This window comes from Chiloscyllium plagiosum, chromosome 1 (genome assembly GCF_004010195.1).
Source record: "Chiloscyllium plagiosum isolate BGI_BamShark_2017 chromosome 1, ASM401019v2, whole genome shotgun sequence".
Classification (NCBI taxonomy): Eukaryota; Metazoa; Chordata; class Chondrichthyes; order Orectolobiformes; family Hemiscylliidae; genus Chiloscyllium; species Chiloscyllium plagiosum.
This window is the reverse complement of record NC_057710.1, coordinates 13,699,129-13,717,497: the sequence shown is the minus strand read 5'-3', so window position 1 is coordinate 13,717,497 and position 18,369 is coordinate 13,699,129. Positions and strand designations below refer to the sequence as shown.

The window sequence follows — 18,369 nt, the reverse complement described above, 5'->3', positions numbered from 1 at the left end:
GGATGTACCAGTAACAGGAGAATAGTGTGCCAGTCTCAGGAGGGATGTGGCCAACGGATGGAATTTAGTTTGGCAGGATGATCGCACGAAGACAGCAAACTATGCCAGGATAGTCACATATAAGGAATGAGATAAATAAGAGTAAGGGGCGACAGGCTTAGAGTAATGGGAGAAGTAAACAGAGGGGGAGAGAAGCTAGACAAAGGTGGAGTGAAGCTAGAGCTTGTGATAGGCTATGCGCTACAGCAAAAGTAACCAATGGGGTAAAAGGGGAGGACCGAGAGATGCAACTGAACAGCATAAATCAGAACGTAACCCTCAGATTGGGTTACTCATTAGGCACCCGTTCTTGCAAGTATGTATCGATAAAATTCGCTGCTTCAGAATTTGACTCGGACTGAAATTTATTAATATGTGAGTTTTGTGGGTTTCCTCCAGGTGCTCTGGTTGCTTCCCACAGTCCAAAGTTGTGCAGGTCAGGTGAACTGGCCATGCTAAATTGCTCATAGTGTTAGGTGCTTTAGTCAGGGGTAAATGTAGGAGAATTGGTCTGGGTGGATTACTCTTCAGAGGGTCAGTGTGGACCAAGTGGCCTGTTTCCACACTGTAGGGAATCTAATCTAACAACCGTGATTGCATTGAATGACGGAATAGGTCAAGGCACTGAGTTGCCAACTTTTGTTTCTATATTCTTACCTGAACAGTTTCCTGAAAGGCCAGCAGTGCCTGTTCCTTCTCCTCCATCAAGATGCGGATCTCTGGGCTAAGTTGACTTTTCTGTGCACATCCAGGTGCCTTTATTGGACTGAACATAGAAACAAAACCTGAAAACATTCAACTTGTCAAACAAGTAAATGCGAAAAGCCACAGATCCACGTTCCTTGCCTCAGTTTGGGGTAGCGCAGCGAATGAAAGGAATGTATTTGTTTTGGCTCGGTGAAAAGAAATTCATCTTTCCTCTGGTTCCTTTGCCAACTAATCAAATCAGTTCCATTAGGTTACTGCATTTGTGCCAAAAGATGTAGTTTCTCTTTTTCAATTGACCACAATCTTTGCAAGATTACTAAGCTGAAGTAAATAGAAATAAAAACAACATTGTTCTGCGTCCTATTTCTTTTTGGATAGATTTCTTGGAAGATAGGGTCTAACTGCGATTCAACTGACAACAGAACAATGCTACTGTGTTTCCCAATTGCAGCCTGTGGACCAATTAGAGGATGTGAAATGTAACTCCTGTGCAGGCTTGTTTTTAACTGTTGAAAATAAACAGACTGGGAATATCTCTGTGCCTGAATTGGATTCCCAACAATTAAGGAGATTCAAGGGGGCAGAGTTGAGTATGGTAGCCATTACAAAAGAGAAAGTGCTAGAAAAGCTAAAAGGTCTAAAAGTTGATAAATGTCCTGGCCCCGATGGGCTACATCCTAGAGTTCTGAGGAAGATGGCTGAGGAAATAGCGTTGGTTGTGATCTTTCAAGAGTCAATGGAGTCAGGGAAAGTCCCAGATGATTGGAAAATCACTGTTGTAACCCCCGTGTTCAAGAAAGGATCAAGACAAAAGCTGGAAAATTATAGGCCGATGAGCCTAACCTCAGTTGTAGGTAAAATTCTAAGATCCATCATTAAGGTGAGATTTCTAAATTCTTGGAAGTGCAGGGTTGGATTAGAACAAGTCAGCATGGATTTAGTAAGGGGAGATCATGCCTGACAAACCTGTTAAAGTTCTTTGAAGAGGTAACAAGTAGGTTAGACCAGGGAAACCCAGTGGATGTTATCTACCTAGATTTGATAAGGTGCCTTATAGGAGGCTGCTGAATAAGGTGAGGGCCCATGGTGTTCAAGGTGAGCTACTGGCAAGGATTGAGGATTGGCTATCTGACAGAAGGCAGAGAGTTCGGATAAAAGGTTCTTTTTCGGAATGGCAGCTAGTGACAAGTGGTGTCCTGCAGGGTTCAGTGTTGGGGCCACAGCTGTACACTTTATATATAAATGATCTGGATGAGGGGGCTGGGAGAATTCTGGCAAAGTTTGCCGATGATACAAAGTTAGGCAGACAAGCAGATAGCACTGAGTAGGTGGGGATGCTGCAGAAAGAATTAAACAGTTTAGGAGAGTGGTCCAAGAAATGGCTGATGAAAGTCAATGTAAGCAAATACGAGATCTTGCATTTTGGAAAAAAGAATACTGGCATGGACTATTTTCTAAATGGTGAGAAAATTCATAAAGAAAAGTACAAAGGGATCTGGGAGTGCTAGTCCAGTATTCTCTAAAGGTTAACTTGCAGGTTGAGTCCGTGATTAAGAATGTAATGTTGTCATTTATCTCAAGAGGGTTGGAATATAAAAGCAGCAATGTGCTTCTGAGACTTTATAAAGCTCTAGTTAGGCCCCATTTAGAATACTATGTCCAGTTTTGGCCCCACACCTCAGGAAGGGCATACTGGCACTGCAGCATGTCCAGTGGAGATTCACACGGATGATCCCTCCAATGGTAGGCCTAACGTACGATGAACGGTTGAGCATCCTGGGATTGTATCCATTAGAGTTTAGAAGGTTGAGGGGAGATCTGATAGAAACTTACAAGATAATGCATGGCTTGGAAAGGGTGGATGCTGGGAAGTTGTTTCTATTATGCGGGTAGACTAAGACCCATGGGCACAGCCTTAGAATTAGAGGGAGTCCATTTAGAAAGGAAATGAGGAGACATTTCTTCAGCCAAAGAGTGGGTGGGCCTGTGGAATTCATTGCCACGGAGCGCAGTGGAAGCCGGGACGTTAAATGTCTTCAAGGCAGAAAATGATAAATTCTTGATCTCGCAAGGAATTAAGGAATACGGGGAGAGTGCAGGTAAGTGTCCATCAGCTATGATTAAATGGTGGAGCAGACTCGATGGGCCAAATGGCCTTACTTTCACTTCTATATCTTATGGTCTTATTCCCTCACTTTCATTTTTATAGTTAAAAGGAAAGAGACACATTAAACTATTAAAAAAGTGAGGGAATCCAATTCAGGCACAGAGATAACCCAGTCAGTTTATTTTCAGCAGTTGCATTTCACATCTTTGAGTTAGTCCACAGGCTGCGACTGGGAAACACAGCAGCATTGTTCTGTAGTTAGTTGATACACAGTTAGATGCTATTTTCTAAGAAATCTATCTGAAAATAAATAGGATACAGAACAATGTTGTTTTTATTCCTATTTACCTCAGCTTAGTATTCTTGCAAATATTTTGGTCAATTGAAAAAGAGAAACCATATCTATTGGCACTAACTCAGTAACCTGATGGAACTGATTTGATTAGTTGGTAAAAGACTCTGATGTGTCTCTTTCCTGTTGAGTGCTGAATTCCAGCTCAGTCAATGCAACCCATGCAACTCCCTCCAGCTACTTGTTCAGTGTTACAGCCCCATACTGATCTGAAGATTCTCGACTTGATCCTCAGGCTTTGCTGAAGATGTTGATCACAGCTGCAATAATAGGTATGGCACAATTCACTGAGTTGTTCCTGTGTCATTAAGAGTCGAGTGTTGGGTTCTGGAAGAGTTGGGGGAGAAGAGATGCTTGGCAAAGAGTTCCTCAATTCCCAAAGAATCTAGGAGTTTCAATTCTATTATATATTTTTCTCAGATGTTTTACTATTAAAATCTATGATGGTTCGTTTTAACAATTAAATCAAACACAACGTTTTCCTCCAAGTAAGAGAAAAAAAGATTATTGATAGCAGTTCTTGTAAAATATTTTCACCTTTATCTGAAATGATAGCACTTAGTCAAGACTTAACATGCTCTTTATCCTGTAGTTGTTCAAACTAGACTGCCTGATAAGTTACTTTAAAAAGAAATTAACTGCAAAAACAGGGGATAACTGAAGGTCTGTTGATACAAGCTGTGATTACTTTTTAAATTGTTGTACAGGTTTGTTTTCTTATTCATGCCTGTTTAAAAGCTAAGTATGAAATATGACTTTTCAGCATTCACTCTGGCACTTCCCAGGAGATCCTTAATCATCCCAAGACATAACTTTGTGAATCAGATACGGTTAGCAGTTGTTTTATGCCTTAAAACAAGGATATGTTGACAACTGTCTGGGAGAATGAGCACTAATTGGTGGCAATATGCCCAAGAAACTTACTACGGAGAGTGTTCAATCTTTCCTTGCGAGCAGTTTATATGTTGTGTGGATATAATCACTCATCCCTCCCAATAAACCTCCAGACACCCCTAGCAACTCTCAGTTACACACTTCTGACATGAAGTCACTCCTGGTCCATTGGGAAGCAAATGACGCATTGGTCACATGCTTGTCCCATTACGCACTGTTTATGCAATTGTCATGTTTCTGAAGCAGAATCTTTCAGACCATGATGGCTACTTGCAGCCTGTGGAACAGTTTAGGCTCAGGTTACATTTCATGATGAGACATAATTCAATCATGTGTAAATCACAGTCTACAGGGACCATGCTCCCGAGAAAGGAAGAGGTATGTTCAGCACTGTCTACAACTTCCAGAGGAGGTGCGCTCATAAATGGACAGCCTCAGGAACATGCAATGTTCCTCAGGGAAATGCATGAAATCATCTGTTGCTCCTCCTCCTCTCATAAAGCAATAAAAAACCCACGATGACACTGCAGCTTGGAGACAGACAGGCAACACCACTGCTACTGCGGAAAGCTTTTGCAGAGTCCAGTGGCGGTATCAGAAATGAAACATGAGCTTCAATAACGGCCTGAAAATGTTGCATTTCCATCACCAGTACCTGTAAATGGAGCTCAGTATACAGCAACCCTGGCAGTACAGTTTTACTAAGACCAACAGACAGCAGCAAATGGTCAAAATAATGGAAACTACTGAAATAATATTATGATACCCTTATTTTTGCTCGATAAACGAGTTTGTATTTCCTGGAGTAGGCTGCAACATTAAAATACATACAAAATGTGCCAAAATTTAGTTTTCATGAATTGTAGACGCAAGAATGAGTAACTTAACACTGTTCAAGCAAATCTGAAGAATGGATCACCGAGACTTTATAGTACTGACCTGAAACACATTTCATTAATTTGATTTCAACAGTATGAAAGTCAGATTGTTTTTACAATGGTTTACTATGTTCCCTGGTTATCATTCAGGTGGGATGGCTGAAATGGCTTCCAGAGAGAGTCTAGATTAGAGTGGTGCTGGAAAAGCACAGGTCAGGCTGCATCCAAAGAGCAGGAAAATCGATGTTTCGGGCACAAGCCCTTCATCGGGAATGATGCCAGAGAGAACTGAGCTAGAGTAAGGGAGTGGTGGAACAGAGAGGTAGATTGAAAACACAACTCACATGTTCTTCAAAAACATAAAATCACACTGGACATAGTATTATATTGGAAATATGGGATGACTTGTTTTTTTTACCTGATCTCCTGTTTGTCTTCTACAATCAAAAACATGGTACAGTTCATTCACTGTTGAAGGATTAAAATGGAGTCAACCATGCTAAGATTGAAACTCATTGTTTTTATTAATGTGTCTGGTATGCAGCATATCAATAACCATAATCCAGCTTCTGTCTGATTAGGGCTCTTGTAGTACAGTGGTGGTGCCTCTATCTCTGAGCCAGGAGGCCCAGGGTTCAAATCCCTACAGCTCCAGGAGTGTGTAGTAACATCTATGAAGATGTTGATTAGAAGATATCTACAGTTTCTGTCTGATTGTTCTTTGATTGCTCAGTGGTTTGATTTAGTGGATACAGCCTGGCATACGCACAGTGCTTACTGTATTACTAGAATGTGGAAAAATATGAGGTTATCCACAGGCAGGAAGAACAGGTTTCCAGGTTCTTTTTAAGATTTTGATAGTTTGGAAAATGTAGATATGCAAAGGGACTTGGTTATCTTTGTTAATAATTCACTGAATGCTAACATGCAAGTACAGCAAGCTATTAGAAAGGTTCATGGATGTTTTATAGATACTTTTGATCAATCTGTTCAGATGTCTTATGACAGACCTTTGGAGCAGGTGAGATTTGAACCTGGGTCCTGAATGAACCCCTATACTACAAAAAGAAGGTTAATAGAATGTTATATTGCAAGTGCATTTGTGTACTTGAGCAGTGAACTCTTTCTTCTATTGTACAGGAGCTTGGTTAGAACACACCTTGAGTAGTCTGCTGTTCTGGTCTCATCTCAGGAACGATATTATTATTGCAATAGGGGGCATGCAACAAAGGTTTCTCAGACTTGTTCCCAGCTTGAGAGAATGTCCTACGAAGAGAGGCTGGATAAACCAGGACTGTATTCTCCAGGGTTTTGAAGAATGAGAAGTGATATTGAAAACTAGAAAACATTTAAAAGGATAGAGAGGGTCAATGGAGGTCAAATGTTTCCCTGATTGGGAAGTCTAAAACTGGGGGCAATTCTTAAAAGATCTCATTTAGGATTGATACTTTTTTTTACTTAGAGGGTGGTGCATCTTTGGAATTGCCTGCCCCAAAGGGCTGTGGAAACTTAAACTCTTTGAGTGTATTTAAAAGAAAGGGTAATAGGTTATTGATTACCAGTGGTGTAAAAGGTTATGGAGATACTATGGATAAAAGGCATTGAAGTGTTAGATCAGTTATGATCATAATAAATGACAGGGCAGAGTTGATTGGGTGAATGGCCTACTCCTTTTCCTTTGTTCCTATGTTCCTGGTCTTTGCTGACTAGGGCCTTATTCGCTGGCCCTCAGCTGTTGCGTTTCTAGCCTTGCTGACTGTGCATTGGATCCTAGCTCTTACTCATCTCTGTCCTCGATTACTGGCATCTTGATGATCGAAAAGGTGGTTCAGCATGAGACTGGAGAGGGCAGGACAATGTAGGGAGGGGGAAGGACACTTGGGGAGATGGTGGTGAATGTATGTGAGGATTTGAGATAGCGTGGGAAAGAGTCTGGGTGCTCCTGGAAGGTATGGAGATGTCCTAGAAATGAGGGTGGGATGGAGGATGGGCTGGAAATGATAGACAGGGATGAAAGAAATTGGATAAATATGGGATGGCAGGGGAAGAATGTGATAAGCATTCAAAGAATATTGTTACAATATCAAGACACTGATACAAATACTTTGTGATTTTTACTATCGTATCTTGCAAAACTTCATTTATGATGAGCATATTTGTCTAAAAAGGAAAGGATACCTAAACACCTTAAAACTGTTACAGCCTCCAAGCAGTCAGGACTCCGATGAGAAGCAGCCAATATTTTTTGCTTGAGTAGATGAGTCACAACTCAGAATCAAGTTACTTTCTTGAAATTCACAGCAAATTTACCAAAACTGCCTGTTGGGCAACAATTAATTATGCTGTAGACTAGCTCGCTGGCTTAAAACAGTTAAAGTGTATGTGCAACTTTTCCAGTATGTGTTATCAGACAATTAAAAGATCTAGAAAGTCGCTGAGCAAGTTTGCCTCCATATCTTGGTTTTTATATCTTGTGAGCAGAGCATGACACACAAAACTTGTGCTGATGAATTCCACCTCATTGAATCACACAGAATGGAACCACACTGCCTAACCCATTCCTTGGCCCACTCAGTCTGGCAATCCACAGCCTGCCAGAGGAGACAGGAAAATGGCAAATGTACTTACTCCTTTATTCAAACATGATGGATGATAGGCAGGCCAGTTAGCTGAACATCTGTCATAAGGAAACAGTGCAAGCTACTATTACAGAAGTTAATATTGGGCGGCATGGTGGCTCAGTGGTTAGCACTGATGCTTCAGTGCCAGGGACTCGGGTTCGATTCTAGCCTCGGGTGACTATCTGTCCAGAACTTGCACATTCTCTCCTTGTCTGAGTGGGTTTCCTTCCGGGTGCTCTGGTTTCCTCCCACAATCCAAAGATGTGCACATTAGGTGAATGTGCACATGTTCAGGAATGTGTAGGTTAAATGCATTATTCAGGGATAAATGTAAAGTAACAGGGAATGGGTTGGGGTGGGATATTCTTTGGAGGGTCTATGTGGACTTGTTGGGCCAAAGGGCCTGTTTCCACACTGTAAAGTTTCTACGATTATACATGCCACTTGGATAAATTCAAATAATCAGGCAGAGTTGGTTTGGCGTTGTGAAAGGGAAATCATGCTTGACTAATCTGTGGGAGTTATTTAAGAATGTCACATGTGCTACAGACATTTACACATAGAAACTTGGAGCAGGTGTAGGACAGTTGGACATTTCAGCCACTATACTATTCAAAATGATCAATGCCATACTCCCACTTTCTCCCCATACTCTGTTTCTTAATTATACTGTGACTTGACCGACACTGCCTTCTGTCATAGAGACTTCTACATGTTCACCATGCTCTGAGTGGAGAAATCTAAAAGCCTGCCGCATATCCTCAAATCGTGACCCCTAGTACACGGGGCCAGCTCTGCTCATATGTGTTTGTACCAGTTGTGGCTGCGGGCATAGCCAAAACAATAAGCTTCAACTGGTTTTTGAAGAAGAGGAGAGGTGCTTCAAATTAATAGAAGGTTGTTTTTTGGATAGCTTACAAAAAAAATGGAACCAAAATGATGAATGTTATGGCATGTGGAGAGTGAAGGTGGAGCGGAATAAAGATTCAGAGTATGTCCACAGCAACGGTGACGAATGGGCATCAAGTGCAGAACTCTTGGAGTGACTGATAGCTGGGAAAAAGATTTTAAATTTAAATAACAAAGAAAATTTGGCAAACACTCAGTAGGTATAACAGCATCAGCTGAGAAAGGAGAATAGGTATTTTTGCTCAAAGATGATCTGCGTCAACACTAGTTTGTTTTTACTTTAAATTTAGTCTGCTGAGAGGCAGAGCAATGACAAAGGTCAATAAAAATGAAGAGCTGGGCAACAGGCCTCACTATTGGCCTTCTGAAAGCTTGATTATTTAGCTTTGAAGAATATACAGCCAATAAGGCACTGTGTATAGCAGCCTCAAGTGGACAAAAGGATACATCAAAATTTTACAGATTTGATCCCTTCATCCTTAAGAATAGGAAGTTTACTGAACTCTTTTCTACTGAATTCAGGACTTTAGACATTAATTCAGGCTCAGCCAGTAATCCATCCATTCTGTGGGAAACTGTTAAAGCCTATGCTTGGGGGTTAGTTATTTCCTATTCTGCCAGTAAGAAAAGGCAGAAGGGTGAGCAGCAATGCTTGCTCGAAACACTTCTGAAGGCAACTGAAAAGGCATACTTTGATAGGCCCTCATTGGCTAAACTGCAGAGGATCACAGTGCTTCGGCCTATACTGAATTCCACATTCACACAGACAGCAAAGAGGGAGCTTACAATTTCAAAACAAAGGCTGTTTGAGCGTGGGGATAAGCTAGGCAAGTATGTAACGTATCTTGCCAGGAAAAGGAATGCTCCCCAAGTATGGGAGGATATCTGGGAAAATGCAAGAGGTTTTGCATTTCTCGATTTGCAACAGGACCTGTACCTTGCAATTGAAAATTCTCCACAGGGTTCACTTAGCTCCAGACTGCCTTTCAAAATTTAAAGAACATTCTGTTGGGGTGGGTGTCTGAAAATCCCCTAGGGCTGTCGGACTGGTATAAGCTAGTCATGGAACACATCCCTTTGGACTTTCTTACAAGGATGGTGCACCATAAAACTGAGAATTTTTATAAGAAACAGCAGCCCGTTTTGGGCTACCTGGGTACAGATTTGTCTGACATATTAATAACGGCCTTTATATAGGCATGACGATTCCATTTAATAGTCTGGTATCCAGAGATGAAGAACTACGAACACATGAATATGTATAGATTTATGCTCTCAATGGTTGAGGGCTATTACTTTGTTTTGTTGAGCTGTATTATTACTGTCATGATTTATTAATTAGTTGTTATTTGTAATTAGTGGGTTTCTTTGTTTTGTTTTGCATTTGTTGTAATATTCAAAAAAATTTCCTTTTGTTTCCAGTAAAAATATATTTTTTAAAAAAATATGCAGATTTGGAATCAAAAGGTCACGGGACTGCACTGAATTTGGAGCCTGACACTTTTAACATCAAAGCTGATGGAATCAAAATAAAAGGCTTCAATCATCTCTATATTCACTTGCAAGAAATTCAGATTCTTCCATGATTGCTAGATGGGCCGGATGACAACACAAAGACAACTTTAGGGTCAATATAGTCAAGGTCTGGAGCTGCCACACATTACAATTTTTGGTTCATTTCTGTTTTTTTCCTGTTAAACTCCTGAAACAAATTATTGCTTTGGAATTACACTTGTTCCTTTCCTCGTTCAAGATCCTGCTATCAGACAAGGTCCACCAACAACATATGGGAGACCAAAGCCTGTGGCCTTATCTACACCAATGACCCGGCCACTCATTTCCACCCTGTTGCACTAGCAAACCCTTTATCTAGAGAACAGAATGCATTCCTAACTTTCATTTCAAGATCTTGCTGTTGAACAACACCATTACCTTGTCTAGCTACATGCACTTCTCTCTTCAGCTCTCTTGAGATTCAAGTAAATATTCCTCAATTCCTTTTCATTATCTTTTGGACACAATCTAACTCAACTTAATCAATCAGAATCTCAAGTTTGTGAAGAATTATACTGTGGGAAAAGATTTGCTAACCCACGATAGGCCCACAAAAGCAAATTGGCCAAATTGTACCAGGACGCCCAGAATTCCCGGACAGCTCACGAACTGGATCAGATGATACGCAGACAATGGAATACACTTTCAAGCTTCCATGGACATGACAGAGGCTCAAAGCCCGAAGGGCAGTTTCACAACCAAACAGCAGCAAAGCCACACAAAGAGTAGGATGGACAGACAGGCACCACAGGACAATGAAAGCACCTCACCACTCCAGAAAAGATTTTAACACATATGTGGGAAGATGAATGGAACCATGATACGGTCAGGATGTTGCATTGTGTGAAGGAACAGGACATTCATCCGATAAACTGTTTTCCAATTAGCACCCTTGCAACTAAATTACTCCATTTTCAGAAACATTGTATTTTCTCATTTCTTAATCAGTGTCATTGTGCAGCATTACCATAAAACTGGTCTCATCCTCAGCTCTGGGAGGAGAAATCAAATTCTCTGTGCAGACTGTTAGTTCTGTGTCAGCTAGTCTGTTTTCTCCTCCAGTGATATCGCTTGCAATAAACTGTTTGTCAATTTCACTTCGAGCTGTGTTTTATGATCTCTAACCTATTGGGCAAATTTCTCCGACATATACAATCAAACAATTCAAGATGATCTATGTTTCTTGCAAAGTGGATCACTTGTATTTGCCAGTCTTAGCCTCAGCAGGAAAAAGGGAACACATCCAGGCCTTGCACTTTTTTTGACTTAAACAAAAGCATGAGGGACAATAGTGCCCTGGTGCATTCTCCATTGCAACTTACCAACCAATCAATTGGATTGATAACCTTTTCCTCATGTTGTCTGAATTGTTGTTCCCTTTGAAAGTTGGCATTCTTGTATCTGAGCTGATGAGTGTGAGATGAAAACGTTCAACATCATATCTTTTTTCTCATTAATATAACACGTTCTATACTACCAAGTGATCAATCTATCAACATCACTTTGCAACTTTCTGTTCTCATCAATGTTTCACAATTCCATTGAACTTGGTAGTCATCAGCAAATATAGGTGCACAGTTTTTGATTTAATATTTGATTTGATTTGATGTATTGTTGTCACGTGCACCGAGATACAGTGAAAAGTGTTGTTTTGCATGCTCTGCAGGCACTTCGCACCATACAAAATGCATCGGGTAGAAGAACAGATTCAGAATATAGTGTTAGAGCTGCAGAGAGAGAGAGATCAATATCAACATTTGAGAGGTCCATTCAAAAGTCTGATAATAATGGGGAAGAAGCGGTTCTTGAATCTATTCATACGTGTATTCAAACATTTATAGCTTCTGCCCACAAATAGGTATCTATTCACTGACTTACACATTTTACATACCTTGATGCTGGGTGGTCAGCTTGTAGTTGAATATAATGATGGTCCCTTATAGTGTAGTCCTTAGACCGTGGTGATGTTGGAAACTGACCTTGTGTGAAATGAAACAAAAAAAAGGTTTTCCAAAATAACTTCTAATCAGCTATTCAGAATTGCAGAGTAAGAGATGATGGGAGAATTATTGTCAAGATAGATAAGTTATAATGATAGCCATACTTTTCAAACTTTCACAGCCAGTTATAAATTTTATTTTTCCAATGTTCTTTCCTGAAAATACTGAGGTATGGCAAGGGATAGTGGTGGCTTTCTTGCTCCTTAATCACTAGACCATTCCAAGGATGTGGGATTAGTTGAAATGTGACATGGTGACAAATCATTTGAGCTTCAACACTACAAACAAGTACTGTAGTGATTCTGGAATGAGTAACTCACTTCCTGTCTCCCCAAAGTCTGACAACCAAGGCACAAATCAGGAGTGTGATGGAATACTCTCTGCTGTCTGAATGAATGCTGCTCCAACAACACGCAGAAAGCTTGAGACTACCCAGGCCAAAATGGCCTGCTTAATTAGCATCCCATCCACTACCTTCTACATGCACTCCCTCATCCACAATAGCAGCTCTGTATTCTATACCTAGATGGGTTGTAATAACTTATCCATACAGCACCCTCATCACTCAGAAGGACTAGGGCAACAGATTCATGAGAACAGTGGCATGTTCCCTTCCAAGCCAAATGCCACCCTGACTTGTAATTAGATGGTGATTCCTTCATTGTTGCTGACTCAAAATCTTGCACTCCCTTCTGGAGAGTACTGTAGGTGTCTCTACACTTCAGGGACTGCAGTGGTTCAACAAAGTACTTCATTGCAACTTCTCCCTAGCAACTAAGCATGGGCACCAAATACTGGCTGAGCCACTGATGCCTTAAGCGCATAAATGAACAAAATGCAAGAAGTGCACAAGCAAGTAAGGGATCACACATGATAAATTGACTCAACGGGGCAGCAAGCAATCCAGGGCTTGAAGATGCTTTATCTTTTCCTCGGTGGATGAATTGTGAATTTTATTTATATTTATTAATGGATTGGCCTGCATTTGTTGCCCCTTCCATTACAATGGGTGTGGAGTCACATATAACAGATCAGGTATGGATGGCAGATTTGCTTCCTGAATTGGAGACGGGGTTTCACAACCATTAGCGACGGCTTTGAGGTCACTTTTGGACTTGGTTTATATTCCAGATTAATTCATCATTGACTAAGTTTGAAAACTGAATTTAAATTCCACCTGCTCCCATCATGAGACTTTAACTCACGCCCCTGGTGGCATTAGCATCTCTTCACTTCCCAGACAGGGCATTAACAGTCTGAGGCAGTCACAGACAATGATTATGGGACATTGTCATCATCTGCAGCATCCTAGCTGCTCTGATTGAGTAACCATCTCAACAGTAACACCCTTTTTTTTTAAAATTGCAACAACTATCTATCGATGAAAGGTGTAACCAGAGATTAGATTACTTACAGTATGGAAACAGGCCCTTCGGCCCAACAAGCCCACACCGACCCTCCGAAGAGCAACCCACCCAGACCAATTCCCCTACACCTAACACTATGGGCAATTTAGCATGGCCAATTCACCTAACCTGCACATTTTGTTTGGACTGTGGGAGGAAACCGGAGCACCTGGTGGAAATCCACGCAGACACGGGGAGAACGTGCAAGCTCAACACAGACAGTTGCCTGAGGCAGGAATTGAATCCAGGTCTCTGGCGCTGTGAGGCAGCAGTGCTAACCACTGTGCCACCATGCCGCCCTCTAACATAGATGCACCTATATTGATATCAGTGCTGTAGTCTCTTAAAGATGATCGCTGTGGGTAAACCAGCTACATTCAAACAGGCTTCCTCCACCGTATCAGACGCTACAAAGAGAGAATAAAAGTGTCTGTCATTGAAGACCATGTCATTGCTAATTGATGGCACAAAGTAATTCACTTAAATACTTCTATTTATTAATGCACAGTATTATTTGATTTTGTGTTCTTTTATTCTTGTATAAGATGTGGGCACCTCTGGCAGATCATGTCGATCTCTAGCTGACCTTGAACTGATTGGCTTTCTTAGCCATTTCAAAATACTTTGTGTCTGGAGTCATGTTTTGGCTAAATTTCAGATCTGTCAGAAAGCAGATTTTTTTCTGTAATGTTCTTTATATCTGAAGAAGTGTCATTGCCCTTGAAAGGTTAACTCTATTTCATTCTCCCCAAACACAGCCAGACCTGCAACATTTCTGCAGAATTTTGTTTTTTAATTCGGGATGGTGTGGAGGCCTAATGGTTAGCCCTGCTGCCTCATAGTATCAGGGACCAGGGTTTGATTCCAGCACGTTCTCCCTATGTCTACGCATGGTTCCATGAGATGCTTTGGTTTCCTTCCACAGTCCAAGATGTGCAGGGTTGGTGCTAAATTGTCCATAGTGTCCAGGCATAGAGTTATACCGCATGAAACAAATCCTTCGGTCCAACTCTTCCATGCCAACCAAGTTTCCCAAACGAAACTAGTCACCCCTGCCTGCAATAGGCCAATATCCTCTGAAACCTTTGTATTCATATACCTATCCAAATGTCTTTTAAATGTTGTAACTAAACTAGCATTTGAGTGGCATGGCAGCTCGGTAGTTAGCATTGCTGCCTCACAACGCCAGGGACCTGGGCTCGATTCCACCCTCAGGTGACTGTCTGTGTGGAGTTTGCTCATTCTCCCAATGTGTGTGGGTTTCCTCCAGGTGCTCTGGTTTCTTCTCAGATCAAACATGTGCAGGTCAGGTGGCTTGGCCATGCCAAACTGCCCTTGGTATCCAGGGATGTGAAAGTTAGGTGGGTTAGCCATGTAAAATTGCAGAGATAGGGCAGGGGGTGGATCTGAGTGGAACTTTTTCAGAGGGTTGATGGGTGGAATGGCCTGTTCACACAGTATAGGAATTCTATGAATTACAACTCCTCTGGCAGTTCATTCTACATACAAACCATCCTTTGTGTGAAAATGTTGCCCTTAGCTCTTCTTTGAATCTTTCTCCTCACATCTTAAAAACATGCTGTCTAGTTTTGAACACCTTTCCCTAGGGAAAAGAGCTTTGCTATCGATACCCCTCAGTGTAGGTGGATTAGCCATGCTAGATGCGAGATTACAGGGATTAGTCTGGGTGGGATGCTCTTCACAGGGTTGGTACAGGCTTGATGGGCTGAATGGCTTCTTTCCACAGTGTAGGGATCCTATGATTCCCAGCATCTGTGGTATTTTGATTTTATATGTTTATGTGGTCATTAGACAAGCATTCCAGATTTTATTGAATTGAAATTCAAGCTGCCAATGAACCCAAAAAAATAGTCTGGAGCTCTGGATTTCTTACCTGAAGACATTACCATCATCTCCCCATAGCATAAAGCTAGACTTGTATGCTTCCATCCTTTGCTAACAGTATGGCAAAAAGAAGAAGTGGATAAGCATTGCACTGGTCTGGAAATGCTTACATTGTGATACTGTTTCATTCATTTTGGGTAAGGGTATAAACATTCAGTCATGTGCATTATGGGTGCCTCGTATTCAGAATATGCTTACACAGTCCTGCCTGATTAGTAATCTGTCTGGATCAGCCTGGTCCCAGCTTCCATGTCATCCCCCTAATGAGTGTTTCAGGGACCTTGCTGCACATCAAGAGTACCATTCTGCCCTGCATCTTCTTCCTCCTCCTGGTCTGTTTGCTCAGAGGAGATGGCTTAGGTCAAAATGGCATCTGCATCTCCTTTTCAGGTCACAGTTGGACATTTCTTCCAGGGATACCTTTTATCCCGCAGAAATCATCCAGGACGTTTTGTTGATGCCATGAAAACAGCAAACTTTGATTACTCAAGGATAAAGAAATTTTTACTTTAATGTGGGCTTCTTTGGCAAGTCAATGTTTATTGCTGATTCCAAATAGTCCTTGTCATGGCAGCAGTCAGGATAGCATGCAAACACATGAATAAAGGATTTGGATGGCCACAGACTGGCTAAACATTTCAGGAAAAGAAGCTTTTTCTGCCAAAGAATGTTTCTGATTGGTCACTCTGTGCCTTAATGCTTTATGGTTGCAATCGATAATGCCCTGCACATGTACAAATCCAGCAATAGAGATTAATCCCACTGTCCTCTTGTGAGGTACCACGATTGCAAAGTCAATATACTCTCTGCTCTTGCAAACAAGACATCAATAAACTGACAATTGCCAAAGATGGACTGTCTCCAGAGAGCGTCAGTTCAGAGATATACGTCACCTAAAACACAGCCACAACAAAGCATGGCATAAGTATAGGAAATAGGATCTTTAATAAATGATACTAAACAGGCATTGAAGTACATATAAGGATTGTTAGGCATGGCATTACGCCACTTCAGAAGAGAAACTGTTTTCTTTCTCTCTCTGAAAAAACATAAACCGTCCCTTGAAATTTCAGGATCTCTTGGTTCAGGATTTCATGTTGACATTCCTAATTTGGTAGGATTGTGTCTTGTGTACTCTGTTAGCTGTATAAGTGTCTAGTAAGAACCAATTAACTAGCTTCATCATGATTAAAAAGTGGTCTCAAGCTCAGAGATGGACAGGAAAGCAGGCCACCATCCTTGGGGCACTTGCTCAGTATTCGTTGGTTTCAAAGGCTTAAAATACCAGGTCCCTGAAGTATGTTGACAAGTACTTGGAGACAAGGTGCAGTCCTCTTCACATAGTCACTCTCGTCATGTGACTGTCTTCAGATGGAAGATGGACCAGGGAAGATGGACGTATATCTCTGAACTGACGCTCTCTGGAGACAGTACACTTTTGGCAATTGTCAGTTTATTGATATCTTGTTTGCAAGAGCAGGGTGCAATCGTGGTACCTCACAAGAGGACAGTGGGATTAATCTCTATTGCTGGATTTGTACATGTGCAGGGCATTATCTATTGCAACCATAAAGCATCAAGGCACAGAGTGACCAATCAGAAACATTCTTTAGCAGAAAAAGCTTCTTTTCCCGAAATGTTTAGCCAGTCTGTGGCCATCCAAGCCCTTTATTCATGTGTTTGCATGCTATCCTGACTGCTGCCATGACAAGGACTATTTGGAATCAGCAATAAATGTTTCCAAGGAAAATGTTTCCTAATAGTTCAACTCAGAACAGGACACCGCTATGACAAACTATTAAAATCAACACTCTTAATTATCCGTTCATCCTCTGACATTGGTGAATCACCTTCAACTGTTATGAGCTGTACATTTATTCTGTCTATTTAGCTAACATCCAATATCTAAACCAATGTTTCTTAATAAATGGCTTATGAACAGCCAACTGCCTATCTTACATTTAGTCATTAATTAACCCACTCTTTGTTAACACAAGAAAACTGGTTAATTTGGTTCCTTTGAAAATGTAAATTTGTTTGGATCTGGGACAAAGGTATCCATAGGGGAAGAGACTATTTCTAAATTAATCTTGCTACAATCAGTTACGGGGTCAGGAGAATGAGGAAAAAGAGCCAGTTTGCCTCTTCTCATCTGGGAGTATAATAATTTGTGATATCCTGTCTGGAAACAAAACCAATTGGGGAATCACACATGGGGTAAGGATGGAACAAATCATGTTTGAGATTCAGCATGCTTCTTATGCAGACTGGCATCTAATGGGAACTGTGGAGTACTTCACATTGAACACAGCCTCTGCGTATTAATGCTGTACTCTATTTTCATTTATTTCCAATGAGGAGGATAAACAATGCACTACACTGTTTAGACACTCTAGACAAACATTCACATGACAATGAGCACTATTTTATTGCATTGCAAAATGGCAGTATCTGATATTACAGCTATATATCTATTATAGAATTTAAATAAACTCTTACCTGAGTCTTGCTCCACTGCTGTGTTATAATACTCAAGGTCCTATATGAAAAACAATGAAATGAAACTTTACTTCTTTCAGCAGAGTAACCTGCATTGGAACTAATGAAGGCAAGACTGAAATTCTGGCCTAGCTACATTCCAGATTTTAAGTGTTAAACCATCAATAGCCATACCTTCAGCTGCCTAACCCTTAAGCTCTGAAATTACTTTCCGAAACCACCTCTTCACTTCCTTCTTTAATGCGCTCATTAAACCAATCTCTTTGATCGAGCTCAATTGCCCTAACATCCTTCACATGGCTGTTTCTGAAGTATTTCTTGATAGTGCTCCTACGAAGCATCTGAGGATGTTTATTGTGTTCAGGTGAAAGAGACTATAGAAGTGCATGTTTTTATTTAACATGCTTCTAATTCAGCTTTGAAACTGTGCTAAAGGATATTGGTAGAAGACTTCCCAACATCTTCAAATAAATTATCACGAGTCATCTGGAATGTGT

At 41.0% G+C, this 18,369-nt stretch overlaps 1 protein-coding gene across 2 annotated transcripts in view; it reads right to left on the bottom strand.

The window, feature by feature from the left end:
• LOC122553576 (sperm flagellar protein 1-like) overlaps positions 1 to 18,369 on the bottom strand; it is a 78,628-nt gene that overhangs the window by 15,103 nt on the left and 45,156 nt on the right. The window contains exons 4-7 of one of the 2 annotated variants that reach the window (XM_043697635.1): positions 17,873 to 17,912; positions 11,954 to 12,041; positions 11,385 to 11,468; positions 697 to 805 (exon numbers count right to left, since the gene is read on the bottom strand). In XM_043697635.1, the coding sequence (XP_043553570.1) occupies positions 697 to 805; positions 11,385 to 11,468; positions 11,954 to 12,041; positions 17,873 to 17,912 (321 nt within the window). The remainder of the gene's footprint in view (positions 1 to 696; positions 806 to 11,384; positions 11,469 to 11,953; positions 12,042 to 17,872; positions 17,913 to 18,369) is intronic. The other variant, XM_043697731.1, reaches the window with a different exon arrangement.